At 45.3% G+C, this 14,831-nt stretch overlaps 1 protein-coding gene across 1 annotated transcript in view; it reads left to right on the top strand.

Annotated features, from left to right (window-relative positions):
- The first annotated feature begins 12,049 nt into the window (after positions 1-12,049).
- LOC134949862 (olfactory receptor 8D1-like) overlaps positions 12,050-14,831 on the top strand; it is a 28,371-nt gene continuing 25,589 nt past the window's right edge. The window contains exon 1 of the mRNA XM_063938566.1: positions 12,050-12,136. Within this exon, the coding sequence (XP_063794636.1) occupies positions 12,050-12,136 (87 nt within the window). The remainder of the gene's footprint in view (positions 12,137-14,831) is intronic.

Below are 14,831 nucleotides of genomic sequence, written 5' to 3'. Positions count from 1 at the left end.
TAGATAGTATGCAGTGGGTAGACGTCTGGAGGATTCGGAATCCTAGTCTTCGGCAATACTCCTGTTATTCGGGTACACATGGCTCTTTTTCTAGAATCGACCTGGCCCTGGTCTCGCCTGGGCTTCTGCCTGGCGTGACGGATGTCCGTTACGAGGCACGGGGGGTGTCCGATCACTCGCCCCTGGTGCTCTCAATAGATGGGGAATGTCAGAGGGGACAGTCATATTGGCGGCTACACCCTTCTTGGCTGGCCCAGCTGGGCGAATGCTCGGAGTTGGTGTCCACATGGGAGGGATTTTTTGCAGATAATGTGGGATCGGCCCCGGCCCCGGTTGTTTGGGACGCATTCAAGGCGTATTTGCGAGGTACAATGATTGGCAAAATTGCAGCCTGCAAGGTGGCTAGAAGGGCGATGGAAAGACAGCTTGAGACTGAGTGTAGGGATCTGGAGACGCGTTACATGACTGAGGGTACTCCTGAGCTGAAGGCCCGCTGGCTTGTGGCTCAGGAGGCCTGGCTGGCTCACCTTTCAGATATAAATGCACGTTCCCTTTTGTTTAGGGCCACTAACATATATATGCAGGCGGACAGACCAGGTAGCCTGCTGGCCCACTTAGTGCACTACGATCGACCTGGGACCACGATAGCGCAATTGCTTGACTCAGGCGGCTCCATGGTGGATGCCACCCCTGACATCGCACAGATGTTCCTCGGCTACTTCAGGGAGGTATACGATAGTAGACTGACATGCTCCACGGAGGAACTAGACCTGTACCTGACAAATATTCCCCTTTCTAAACTCTCCCCTGAGGCCAGGGACGCACTGGACGCACCTCTGACCCTGGAAGAGGTGGTGTCGGCGGTAGAGGTGTCTCCTAGTGGTAAATCCCCGGGTAGTGACGGTATTCCCACGGAACTATATAAACAGTACATTGAGTTCTTTGGTCCCCAGCTGCTTGACACGTACGTTAAAATGACTGCCACTAACAGCCTTCCTCCCTCAATGTCCGAGGCGATCCTTATAATGCTTCCAAAGCCTGGTAAGGACCCCAAGTTGTTGGACTACTACAGGCCGATCTCCCTCATCCCCACTGATGCCAAGATCCTGGCGAAAATTCTTGCGGTCCGACTCAACCTAGTAATTGAATCTATAATTCATCCGGATCAAACTGGCTTCATGCCTGGGAAATCCACATCCATTAACTTGCGCAGGCTATACACCATTTTGCAGGCTCCTCGCGACTTCCCCTCGGACGCGGCTGTGGTCTCATTGGATGCAGCCAAGGCATTCGACAGTGTTGAATGGCCTTACCTGTGGGGAGTCGTGAGGAACATGGGCTTCGGCCCAAACTTTATTCAATGGATCAAATTACTATACCAGAATCCACGCGCCAGGGTCTTGGTGAACGACTACATTTCCTCCTCCTTCCCTTTGACACGGGGCACCAGACAGGGATGCCCCCTCTCTCCTGCCCTGTTTGCCATAGCCATAGAGCCCCTCGCTTGCCTGATCAGATCGCACCCGGACATTGGGGGTATAGGTACCGGCTCCTGCACTGACAAGATAGCCCTTTATGCGGATGACTTGTTGTTATTCCTTCAAGACTACGCAGTAGAGATGCCCACTGTGCTGCGGGTCATTGAGACATTCGGTGGGTATTCGGGTCTCCGCATAAACTGGTCCAAATCATTCATTATGCCCATTATAGGCTCCCTCCCTCAGGTTCCGAAAATATCCCTGCCGCTGTGTTGGACAGTCCAGTTTAAGTACCTCGGAATTCTAATTACAAACGACCCATCAGACTTTGTGCCCTTAAACCTCGACCCTCTTGTACAGACAGTAGTGCGCAAATCGAGAGCTTGGGGTAAGCTACCACTGACAATGACGGGCAGGGTCGGCCTCATTAAAATGGTAGTCTTGCCTAAACTATTGTATGTTCTACTACAGTCCCCTGTATTCATCTTTCCAGCCTTCTTCAGGAAATTAAATAGCATCCTGTCTTCCTTAATATGGGCCAATAAAAGAGCTAGAATAAAATTAACCACCCTCACCAGACAAAAAAGGGACGGCGGCCTGGCCTTGCCCCACTTCCAACTGTATTATTATGCTGCTCAGCTATCACATATCAGTATGTGGCTTCGGGAGGGGCTGGGCTAGGTCGGGCGTTCCTTCAATGCTATTACCCGGACCTTTCCCCGGCACAGGTCCTGGTGGGGGGAAACCCTTCTAGATTTTTACCTCCTATTGTCTTTCAGGCGATGAGAATATGGCTAGCATTGAAGGGCCTACTCGGGTATGAAGGCATGGACCCTGATACTCCCCTATGGCACTCCACAATGCTTAATGAACTGAGGTCCCTAGAGGGCGGGGAGGTATGGGCTCCGTATTCGATAGACTCGCTGTCCCAGTTATATAGTGACGGTTCATTGAAATCATTTCAGCAATTAAAGGAGGAGTTTGGACTCCCGAACTCTTACTTCTACAGATTTCTACAGCTCAGGCACGCCTTGCAGGCGCAATTTGGAGATTCCCCCCCGGCGCTCCTCCCCTTTCCCATAAAAACATTTCTACATTCACTGGGTCGAGTCAAGGTGATTTCCTTCACCTACTCATACCTTCTTCAAACAATACATGCAGACCCGCTCTCGAATCTTCGGGAGAACTGGGAGTGTGACTTGGGTCCCATAGACGGGGATGACTGGGAGGGCGCTTTGGGCAATCCGAGCCAGGTCACCAAATCGCTGCGGTTTCAGCAGATACAGCTTTTTATTCTGCATAGATCATACATGACACCGAGCAGGCTGGCCAGATTCAGGTCTGATAGTGCTGATGTTTGCCCCAAGTGCGGGGCTGCCGGAGGCACATTCTGGCACCTCATATGGGAATGCCCGTTGCTGCAGGTGTTCTGGGCTGGGGTCGGGTCGATTCTGGAACATACGGGAACACAGAGGGGATTGCTGACTCCGAGATTTTGTATTTTGGGGGTGGGCGACTCTGATTCTGGGTCCTGATGGGAAAGCATGTATGCCCGCAGCATATGCGCACTTGCAAAAGTGTGTATCGCGCGGACATGGATGGCCCCCAGTCCTCCCACAATACCTGCTCTTAAAAGTTTGGTCAACTATACCCTATTAAAAGAACGATATGTATATATGAAATATAATGCCCTTACCAGATACGAGAAGATTTGGTCTCCTTGGATCACTTCCACATACTCCTCCCTTGCCCTTCAAATGTAGCGGGCACTGGCCATCGATGCAGAAGCGCTGTTTGGGCCCCGGGGCGTTGGGCCGAGCCTTTTATCTCCCCTTAACGCAGCTGTTTAATCATCTAGCTGTCACACCACACCATGCACACATTAGCTTGACTAGGCTTGAGTTTGTTTTAGAGGGTTTCGTTCGGGGGTAGTGGGGTTGTGGGCTATATACGGCTCACTAGACGGGGTAATTACACATAAGGTGGGGGGAGAAAATATTGAAAATGTTAAGTATGTGAACCATGACTTGTCGACAGACTACAAACAATATGCATACTGCGGGAAGACCGCACGGAAATGGTAACACGGGGAATGTCATTCGTACATGTATACTATCATAAAGTTAATATGAATGACTCAGAATACTGTGATTATCCACTATGATTCCTAATGTATACTGAAATGTCTGTATCTCTAATTTTATGGTGAATAAAAATTACTCTATTTAAAAAAAAAAAAGCTGTCCTTTTAGTGGGCTAATCTACTTTGTGTACAATCATCATATAGTGATTTTCTATTACAGGTAATTTTGGAGACAATTCTAAATAATACAGACATTTATCATTACTTCGTCATTGAGGGGGACGGTCTAGTACTTCTCTCATTGGCTGCGCTGTGTCATGTACACATTAGCCAAAAGCAGAAAAGAAAAATTGCCCGACTCTGTGACATTATTTTATTCTAAGGCCTTACATCAGTAAGAATCTCTCATCCCCCATTCACTCCTTTGCACATGGGGGACAGTAGAATTCTGAATATGTCTCTTTAGTCCTGTCTCCTATTTTCACACCACAGTCTTCTAATGCACAACTGCACCCAGCTGGCACAACATGTTTTGTATTGGGGAAGGATAGAACCACTGTTAATTTTATTTACTCACGCATGGGCAGACTGATAGAGATTCAGTATAGCTCTCCCCCACTCATCTAGTGCAGTAGTATTGTGCTGTCTATGGTACCATACAATTTAGAACAATTTTGACCACATATTTGTCTGTACTTTACTTTCTCCACCGAGGGGGACAGCTGAGTATTTCTCTCATTGGTTGCGCTGGGTCTAGTACACATCAGCTAAAAACAGAAAAGAAAAACTGCCCAACTCTCTGGTAAAACTGCATTTTCCAAGTACTTACACCAGTAAGAATCTCTCACCCCCCATTCACTGTTTAACACATGGGCAGAAGCAGAATTACAACAGTGTCTTGGTAGTCCTGCCTACTATCTACATATCTTTTGGATACCACAATATGTGTATACATATGAGATGGACATTTACATGTGAACATTTTTTTCAGCCTGTGTGCTTTTTAAACTTTGTGCATTTTACTTATATGTTTTGTATTGTCTTTATATTTCGCCGTGTGAAACATAAGTTTCTTAAATGTTAGTTTTTAGGCCGAATAGCAGGCCCACAAATATGTTCTAATAAAAGTATAAGTTTTATTGATCCCTTAGTTTATTAGAGTGCTCTACCACCCTTAGAGTTTATTTCAAGTTCTTTTTTGCTTTAAAAGCTTGACTATATCTGTTGTAATATATTTACTCTGTGGGAGCACCACCACTCAAAAAATGTAAAATTAAATCAAAACAAATATTTACAGTGGTCATTCATACTCAGTATTTGATATAACGAAATTAATCTAATACTGTTCTCTAGACCAGTACAATGAGATAATTCCTCTCCTTTTCCAATTCTCAGTATCCAAAACACGTTTATATTCCTTCCGAATTCAGCATGACTAGGTCTATTTACTATGCCTTGGAGAGAGATGAAGTACCAACCAATCAGCAGCTGTTATTTTTCATACAGCCTATAGCATTGCAGTTAGGATCTGATTGGCTGGTGCTTTACACATGGCTTAGGAAACAGACCCCTAAATCTGGGTCTGGGTTCCAGCAGGCACTGGGACCCTGCATCGGCAAGTGCTTACACACTACTAACCGATGCAGGGGGGCATCGCTAGCAATGTCTTCTGTCAGCCCTGCAGCAGGGCACACCAGAGGACATTGATAGAAATGGCTGAGGCATGCATATCAGGCATACACCACACTACACTATGGGGGTAATTCCAAGTTGATCGCAGCAGGAATTTTGTTAGCAGTTGGGCAAAACCATGTGCACTGCAGGGGAGGCAGATTTAACATGTGCAGAGAGAGTTAGATTTGGGTGTGGTGTGTTCAATCTGCAGTCTAATTTGCAGTGTAAAAATAAAGCAGCCAGTATTTACCCTGCACAGAAATAAAATAACCCACCCAAATCTAACTCTTTCTGCACGTTATATCTGCCTCCACTGTAGTGCACATGGTTTTGCCCAACTGCTAACAAAATTCCTGCTGCGATTAACTTGGAATTACCCCCTATATGCACCGATGTGAATGATATGTTGATCCAATCCACCAGATCAGATGACATATTGCATAGTATGTACCCAGCTTGAGAATCAGACTTCTTACAACTAAAGAGAACAAAATCCCTAGAGGAAGTACTGTAGGTGAGCAAAAATTGATTTTTACAGAAAAGATTGAAAGACTAGTCCTTTCAACGGTATAACACACAACAAATGAAGACTAGTCCTTTCAACGGTGTAACACACAACAAATGATGATAGGGAAGAACAGGTGTGCTTATCAAGCTAAAACAACTAGGCTCCAACATGTCTGGTGATATTTTACATAAATGTCAAAATAAGGAAAAGGAGGGTAGATAAAGAATAAACCGGGAGCTAAAGGGCCTGTCAAGCCAGCGACCGCTGGTAGTAATAGAATGAGAATCATCAAGCACTAGCATCATTGAGCAGTGCCTATGATATGAAGTGTGCTAACTACAGGTTCTAAGTGGAACTGTACAATTGCTCTGCCTGGTCTTTTATTCCACGGAGTGAACTGACCCTGTTCTGATCACATTAATGTTCAGAAGGGTTGTTTGTAAATTATCCCAAATTTGATTCTAAAAGAAATAAAGAAGCACATTCAAGCACATTTAAGTTTACATATTATATGGTCACTTATTCTAGGAGCAGGGTATTGGGGAGGAGGGACCAGAGCATCCTGGTATCACAAAAGCTTTAACTGTTTGGTGCCCAATCCTCACCAACCACCTACACCGCAATGTCATCCTGCACGAGTGCAGAGCAAACATTCTCCTGCTGCAGGCTCCTGGAAGGGGTGGTCTTCAGTATGCCGACTGTCGGGATCCCGGCGCACAGTATACCGGCGCCAGAATCCTGACAGCCGGCATACCGACACTTTTTCTCCCTCGTGGGGGCCGCCACTGTGCCCGCAGCGTGTCGAGCGCAGCGAGCCCACAAGGGGCTCATTTACGCTCGCCACACTGTCGGTATGCCGGCGATCGGGCTCCCAGCGCCGATATGCTGGTCGCCGGGAGCTCGGCCGCCGGCATACTATGCTACACCCCCTGGAAGTGATGTTGCGGCCTATGACCGCTGACATCACTTCCGAAATCATGCCCCATAATGCCTTGCAATTGGTTTTTCAGGGTGCATGCACCGCAACTAATTGTTCGAGGAAGGTAACCTGATTCCCCATTGAGTTCACCCTGCCCCACGCTCAACTATCTGTAAAAATGGGAGGGGCTGTAAATGGAAGGTTACACCTGGAACCAGATGGGTTATGATTCCCCTATAAAGATTTTTTATTTGGCTATAGGGTGGAAAATGGGGTGAGGGTGGGGGCTCTGCCAAGGGATCTGTTACTCTGTTACCACCAGTAGATGTGGAGCTTGATAATTCAGGGGATCTTATCCAATTCCGGGGAATATTTCTGATGCGATTAGGAAGTAAAATTAAAATGGGGTCCTATGGACACAGTGTTGGTGTGCAAAACACCCCCAGATACATATATTTTTTTAAAATAAAATATTTAAATATATCTTTAAGAATACTTTTTAAACTTTATTAAATACAAATAAATTCTGAACTAAAGACTGATTATATTCTTAGAAGCTTATTATACATATGCTTACCATACTATTCTTTCAAATGGGACACTCATGGATTATCATTTATTTATTTATTAGCAGTTTCTTATATAGCGCAGCATATTCCGTTGCACTTTACAATTAGAACAGTTATAGAACAAAACTGGGCAAAGGCAGACATAGAGGTAGGAAGGCCCTGCTCGCAAGCTTACAATCTATAGGGAAATAGGCATTGATACACAAGGATAGATGCAAGCTGTTACATAATGGTTCCCCAGATTGCTAGGTTCTTAGTGGGTTGTATGATATGATCACCCAGCAATGTTGGAAGACAAAATGTGAGGTTATGGGGACTGTACAGAGGGGATGTAACTGGATAGGGAAGCATTGAAGGTTATGTGTGTGGGTCAGGAATTTGATAGGCTTGTCTGAAGAGATGAGTTGTCAGGGAACGTTTAAAGGTTTGGAGACTAGTGGAGAGTCTTATTGTGATTGGGAGTGCATTCCACAGAGTGGGTGAAGCCCGGGTAAAGTCCTGTAATTTTGAGTGGGAACAGGTAATACATCTGGATGAGGGACGCAGATCTTGTGCAGTTGGAGGGGTCTGGTAGGGAGATATTTTGAGATGAGTGAGGAGATGTATGATGGTGCAGTTTGGTTAATAGCCTTGTATGTAAGTAAAAGTATTTTATATTTGACACGGTAGAATACCGGTAACCAATGGAGGGACTGACAGAGCGGATCAGCAGATGAAGAACGTCTGGTGAGGAAGATTAGCCTCGCAGCTGCATTTAAAATGGATTGAAGTGGTGAGAGCCTATGTTTGTAAAGACCAGTAAGGAGACTATTACAATAATCAGTGCGGAAGATGATGAGTGCATGGATTAGAGTTTTTGCAGTGTCTTGTGTAAGATAAGGGCATATTTTGGATATGTTTTTAAGATGCATGTAACATGATTTAGAGACAGATTGAATGTGTGGAACAAACGACAGTTCAGAGTCAAGGATGACACCTAGGCAGCGAACTTGTGGGGTAGGGTGGATAGTTGCATTGTCAACAGTTATGGCAATATCAGGTTGGTAACTACCCTTAGCTGGTGGGAAAATAATTAATTCTGTTTTGGAAATGTTGAGTTTGAGGTCGCGAGATGACATCCAAGATGAAATGGTAGACAGGCATCCAGTGAGACGAGCCAATACAGATGGTGATAAATCTCGGGAGGATAGGTAGATTTGAGTATCAGCGTACAAATGATACTGAAATCTGAAGGAGCTGATTAGTTTACTAAGAGAGGAGGTATAGATTGAGAAAAGCAGAGGACCTAAGACTGAGCCTTGCGGTACTCCAACTGATAGAGGTAGAGAAGAGGAGGTAGAATCAGAAAAGTGAACACTGAAAGATCGATTAGATAGGTAGGATGAGAACCAAGTAAGGGCTGTGTCCGGATTACACAGGTTTTGTGTCTGATTAAAACCAGTGGAAATGGAGGCTTGAAGTCAGCCAGCCACAGAACCTGTGTAATTCATTAGTATCCCAGTTTAAAGTTGTAGTATGGTAAACCTAAATATACAGGATATTTTGAAAGTCCCCCTGCAGTGAGCACTGTCTCTGCCTACAGATCATCAAAAACTAGCATCATTGAGCAGTGCCTATGATATGAAGTGTGCTAACTACAGATTCTAAGTGGAATTGCACAATTGTTCTGCCTGGGGCCAAATGTAATAGAGTGAGAGTTTCAAAAAGTGAGAGACTTGGTAAGGTTTTTCAGGTTTTTTTTTAAAGTGGCAATCATTTACACTGCAAACCCAGGTTAATCTTGCTGAGTAAATGAGTGCCACTTAAAAAAAAACCCTGCAAAACCTTACCAAATCTCTCACTTTTTGAAACTCTCACTCTATTACATTTGGCCCCTGGTCTTTTATTCCATTGAGTGAACTGACCCTGTTCTGATCACATAAAAAAAATAAAGTTCAGAAGGGTTGTTTGTACATTATCCTATATTTTATTCTAAAAAAAATAAAGAACTACCCTCAAGAACATATGTTTACTTTTTCTATGGTCATTTATTCTTATTTTTTACATTGGTCAAGGATTTTAAATTAAATATGAGACGACGATAATGAATGAATTAAAATCACCCACAATCTTTTCTAATTATCTGCCATTAATAATACCCAATCTTGACAGATCTAACCACATTTAAATAGGTTTATAAAGTACAAGTAGCTGTGGAGACCAGGTCCGAGGGACCTTCTCCAAACAATTCCTCACCCTTGTAAGGCAAAATCTACATATGCCTTTTTGAGTCGGCATCACCTGTCCATGGCCGGGTCCATAGGACTTGTCTAGCAGAAATCGACATAGCGTTGACTCTAGAACCCAGTAAACCAATGTCTCTTTGAGCATCTCTCATATATAAGACCGCATCTTTTATATGTCCTAGGGTCAATAAGATGGTATCCTTATCCAGGGTCTCAATCTCCGCTGATAAGGTATCTGTTCACGCTGCTACAGCGCTACAAACCCAAGCTGATGCAATAGCTGGTCTGAGTAAAGTACCAGAATGTGTGTAAATGGACTTCAAAATAAACTCCTGCTTGCGATCAGCAGGATCCCTTAGGGTAGCCGTATCTTGGGATGGCAGCGCTACCTTTTTGGATAGGCGTGTCAACGCTTTGTCCACCCTTGGGGAGGATTCCCACCATATCCTGTCCTTTGCCGGGAAAGGATACGCCATAAGAATCCTTTTGGGAATCTGCAGTTTTTTGTCTGGAGATTCCCACGCTTTTTCACACAATTCGTTCAGCTCATGAGAAGGGTGAAAGGTTACTTCAGGTTTCTTTCCCTTATACATGTGTACCTTTGTGTCAGGGACAGGGGGTTCCTCTGTGATATGCAAAACATCTTTTATTGCAATAATCAGTTTGGCTGTAACTTTGCATCATCGTAGTCGACACTGGAGTCAGAATCTGTGTTGGTATCAGTGTCTACTATTTGGGATAGTGGGCGCTTTTGAGACCCCGAAGGTCCCTGCGACATAGGGACAGACGTGGGTTGACTCCCTGGCTGTTCCCTAGCCTCTGCTTTGTCTAATCTTTTGTGAAATAAATTCACATTAGCACTTAAAACATTCCACATATCCATCCAGTCAGGTGTCGGCGTTGTCGATGGAGACACCACATTCATTTGCTCCACCTCCTCCCTAGGAGAGCCTTCTACCTCAGACATGTTGACACACACGTGCCGACACACCACACACACAGGGAATCCTCTTACCTGAAGACAGTTCCCCCTCAAGGCCCTTTGGAGAGGAGTATGCCAGCACACACCCAGCGCTAATGACCCAGGAAAAAACACACAATACCCAGATAGTGCTGTAATCTGTATATTGCGCCAATTATGTGCCCCCCCTTCTTTAAAACCCTCTTTCACCATGGATAAGCAGGGGAGAGTCCGGCGAGCTTCCTCTCAGCGCTGTGCTGTGGAGGAAATGATGCTGGTGAGTGCTGAGGAAGAAGCCCTGCCCCCTCGGCGGCGGGCTTCTGTCCCGCTCAAATATCGAAAAACCTGGCTGGGGCTCTTTATATATACAGTGCCCAGCTGTATATATACACATTTGCCAGAAAAATAGGTTTTATTGCTGCCCAGGGCGCCCGCCCTGTACCCTTACAGTGACTGCCGTTTGTGTGTGCTGTGCGTTACCTCAGTGAAGATCTGAAGTCTTCTGCCACCTCTGAAATCTTCTTTCTTCTCATACTCACCCGGCTTCTATCTTCCGGCTCTGCGAGGAGGACGGCAGCGCGGCTCTGGGACGGACGGCGAAGGTGAGACCTGCGTACCGATCCCTCTGGAGCTAATGGTGTCCAGTAGCCTAAGAAACAGAGCCTAATATTAAAGCAGGTCTGTTTCTCTCCCCTCAGTCCCTCGATGCAGGGAGTCTGTTGCCAGCAGGCTTCCTGAAAATAAAAAACCTAACAAATATACTTTCTTTCAGGAAACTCAGGAGAGCTCCCTGTAATGCACCCAGTCTCCTCTGGGCACAGTAGTAAACTGAGGTCTAGAGGGAGGAGCCAGTGCACACCCATACCTAAAGTTCTTTCTTAAAGTGCCCATGTCTCCTGTGGAGCCTGTCTATCCCCAGCATCCTCTAGGACAGGGCTGGCCAAACCGGTCCTCAAGATCTACCAACAGTTCATGTTTTCCAGACCTCCAGGAGTTCTGTAGAATTGTCAGTTAGGAATGAATGCAGCACATCTTAATTAGTAATGACTACACCTGTGCACCAGCTAGGTGGTCTGGAAAATGTGAACTGTTAGTAGATCTCGAGGACTGGTTTGGCCAGCTCTGCTCTAGGACATAAGAGAAAAGTGATGTAGCTGGGAGCCAGAGTAAGAAACCAACTGTACTCCTCTAACCGCATGCATAATTTGCCCCTTGGTAGTGTAATAATGAAAACGTATGATAACGTCACACGGCGGCTGGCTTGGAGGTGGTTTAGGTTGGAGGGCCCTATGGGCACGGTCCAAGTGAAGGAGGGACTTGGAGACATCGGGGACCAGCTATAAAATAAAATTCTCCAGGTAATCGGGGAGAGACTCAGATAACACGCTCTCGGGGATGTTGCGGATGCGGGCATTGTTCCGGCGATTGTGATTGTCAATATCCTCTAAGTGGTCTCTGTACGCTTCCGTATCTGCCCGAATGTCTGAGAGTTCCTGCTCAACTACAGTTTGACAGTGGCAGACTTCGTCAACCTTATGCTCCAAGGAGTCGGTACGGGAGCCCAGGTCAGCCAGTTCAGATCTAAATTCAGTTAAAACTGCCCTCATTTCAGATTGGATCGTTTTCGTGACAATGGCCACAATATCTTGGGTAGTGAGTGGGGCAGTTAAGGTGCTGACTGTGAATTCTGGACGGAGAAACCGGCCTTCTCCCAAGCGCGTAAGATACTAGGTTTAGGCGTCTGCAGATTTTTACGGTTTCTTTGGGACATTATTGGCACAGAGTCACGGGTCAATATAGTAGTGTATTGCAATACATGCAGTAGGGCCCTCTGTCACTGAGTGATCGCTGTGATTAGGGAAACATAAACATCATATGGCTCACCGAATGTCTAAAGAATCTTAGAAATGGCACCACAATCAGATGGCAGCAGGAGCAGAGGAGTGTAGTGCCTTGAATGCTGGAGACGCAGTTACTTGTTATCCAGCCAAGGGATAAGCGAAAACAGCCATGGTATGGGTGCTGCAACAGATGTAGAGGGCAACTAATACTGTGCATGGGAGAAAGGAAGCTCCCCTTACCTCAGGATCCTGTGGGCACCCAGCCAGGGCCTCCATATTGACAGAGGGACGTCTGGGGATAGTTGACAGGCACTTCCAGGCTGTGTCAGCCTGTGGCAGGGAGTCCAAAATGGCCACCACGGCTCACCAGGAATGCCCCCCCTCTGCTGATAATGTGTAGAGCCTGGCCGGGGTGTGTCCCCCCTGCTGTTGGGGAGTGCAGTGGAGGTCTCAAGGGGCAGGTAAGGCTGGTAGGAAAGCCTAGAGGGAGACCAATGGTTCCAAATTGCAGGAGACTCCTCCAATATGGCCGCCGCACGTCTCAGAGCAGGCAGGCCGAGCTGTTTCCTGACACTTTCCGACAGAGAGAGTAGGCTGGGGTGGCAGAGAGGGTCCCCGGGTAGTGTCCAGCAGCGGTCGGAGCATCAGGAGGGAGAATGAGCAGCCGCGCGTCGGATTCGCGTTACCAGAAGTCCGCAGCGGGCCGGCTTGCTCCCCAACTCTGCAGCCTCCACCTGGACACCCCATGGGGGACAATGAGGCTAGGAGAAATGGCAGGACCAGTCAGGATGCGCAGGTGAGGTATATTAAAGGCTCAAGCTGCAGGAGCTCCTTTCAGTCACGTCTGGTCACCTCAGCAGCTAGGCCACGCCCCCACAAATATAGATTTAGTTACCGTCTATTCCCCTTTACAGTATTCACAAATGATTAACACAATATTCACTTTTAATACCTTTTTCTCTCTTCACATTAAGAATAATATATATAATTAATAATCATTAGAATAATTTTTCACATATTGATCTAAATGAGACCATTTATTCATATTTGCATGGGTCTACAACCCAGCAATCACTTTTTATATAGATAGTTTTTTTAGTCACGTCACTGAATAATATTGTTCTTTGGTGTTTTTGTATAAACACCATCTCACACATAATTTTTCTATATTTAGAATTTTATTCTTCATCACTTAGACAATCAAGTCTTTATTTAATACTATAATGGGTTAAATTTGTGGAACTGTATGCCTATTATAAGTACAATTATTTAAATTATGGGAGTACCATACAGTGGGGATTGAAAGTTTGTGCACCCCAGGCAAAAAAAAGAAGCCAAGGAAAGATAAAACATTCTCCAAAAAGGCATCAAATTACAGATTAGACATTCTTATAACATGTCAAAAAAAGTTTGATTTTATTTCCATCATTTACACTTTCAAAAGAACAGAAAACAAAAAATTGCATCTGCAAAAGTTTGGGCACCCTGCAGAGTTAATACCTTGTACTGCCCCCTTTGGCAAGTATCACAGCTTGTAAACGTTTTTTGTAACCAGCCAAGAGTCTTTCAATTCTTGTTTGAGGTATCTTCGCCCATTCTTCCTTACAAAAGTCTTCCAGTTCTTTGAGATTCCTGGGCTGTCTGTGATGCACTGCTCTTTTAAGGTCTATCCATAGCTTTTCAATTATGTTGAGGTCAGGAGATTGTGATGGCCATGGCAAAACCTTCAGTTTCCGCCTCTTGATGTAATCCACCGTGGATTTTGAGGTGTGTTTAGGATCATTATCCATTTGCAGAAGCCAGCCTCTCTTTAACTTCAGCTTTTTCACAGATGGCATCAAGTTAGCGTCCAAAATTTGCTGGAATCTTATTGAATCCATTTTTCCTTCTACTCGTGAAATGTTCCCTGTGCCACTGGCTGCCATACAACCCCAAAGCATGATTGATCCACCCCCATGCTTAAGAGTTGGACAGAGGTTCTTTTCATTAAATTATGTGCCCTTCTTTGCTCATTCCGGCCAAAAAGTTTGATTTTAACCTCATCGGTCCACAGAACTTCATTCCAAAATGCATCATGCTTGTCTATATGTTCATTTGCAAACTTCAAACGCTGATTTTTGTGGTGAGGACGTAGAAGAGGTTATCTTCTGATGACTCTTCCATGAAGACCATATTTGTACAAGTATCTCTTTACAGTGGAATAGTGTACCACAACTCCAGTGTCTGCCAGATCTTCCTGAAGGGATCATGAAGTCAAACGTGGATTTTGACTTGCTTTTCTCACAATCCTGCGAGCTGTTCTGTCTGATATTTTTCTTGGTCTTCCAGATCTTGCTTTAACTTCCACTGTTCCTGATGACGGCCATTTCTAAATTACATTCCGAACAGAGGATATGGGCATCTGATAATGCTTTGCTATCTTCTTATAGCCTTCTCCTGCTTTGTGAGTGTCAACTATTCTCAATTTCAGTGTTCTACACAACTGCTTAGAGGAACCCATGGTGCTGATTGTTGGAGCAAGGTCAGATGAGTCTGGGCTTTTAAAACCTTTGAGATTGACATCACCTGGTCTT

Source organism: Pseudophryne corroboree, chromosome 8 (genome assembly GCF_028390025.1).
Source record: "Pseudophryne corroboree isolate aPseCor3 chromosome 8, aPseCor3.hap2, whole genome shotgun sequence".
In the NCBI taxonomy this organism is placed as follows: domain Eukaryota; kingdom Metazoa; phylum Chordata; class Amphibia; order Anura; family Myobatrachidae; genus Pseudophryne; species Pseudophryne corroboree.
Note: the sequence above shows the minus strand (reverse complement) of the source record. Positions and strands in the feature narration are given on the sequence as shown.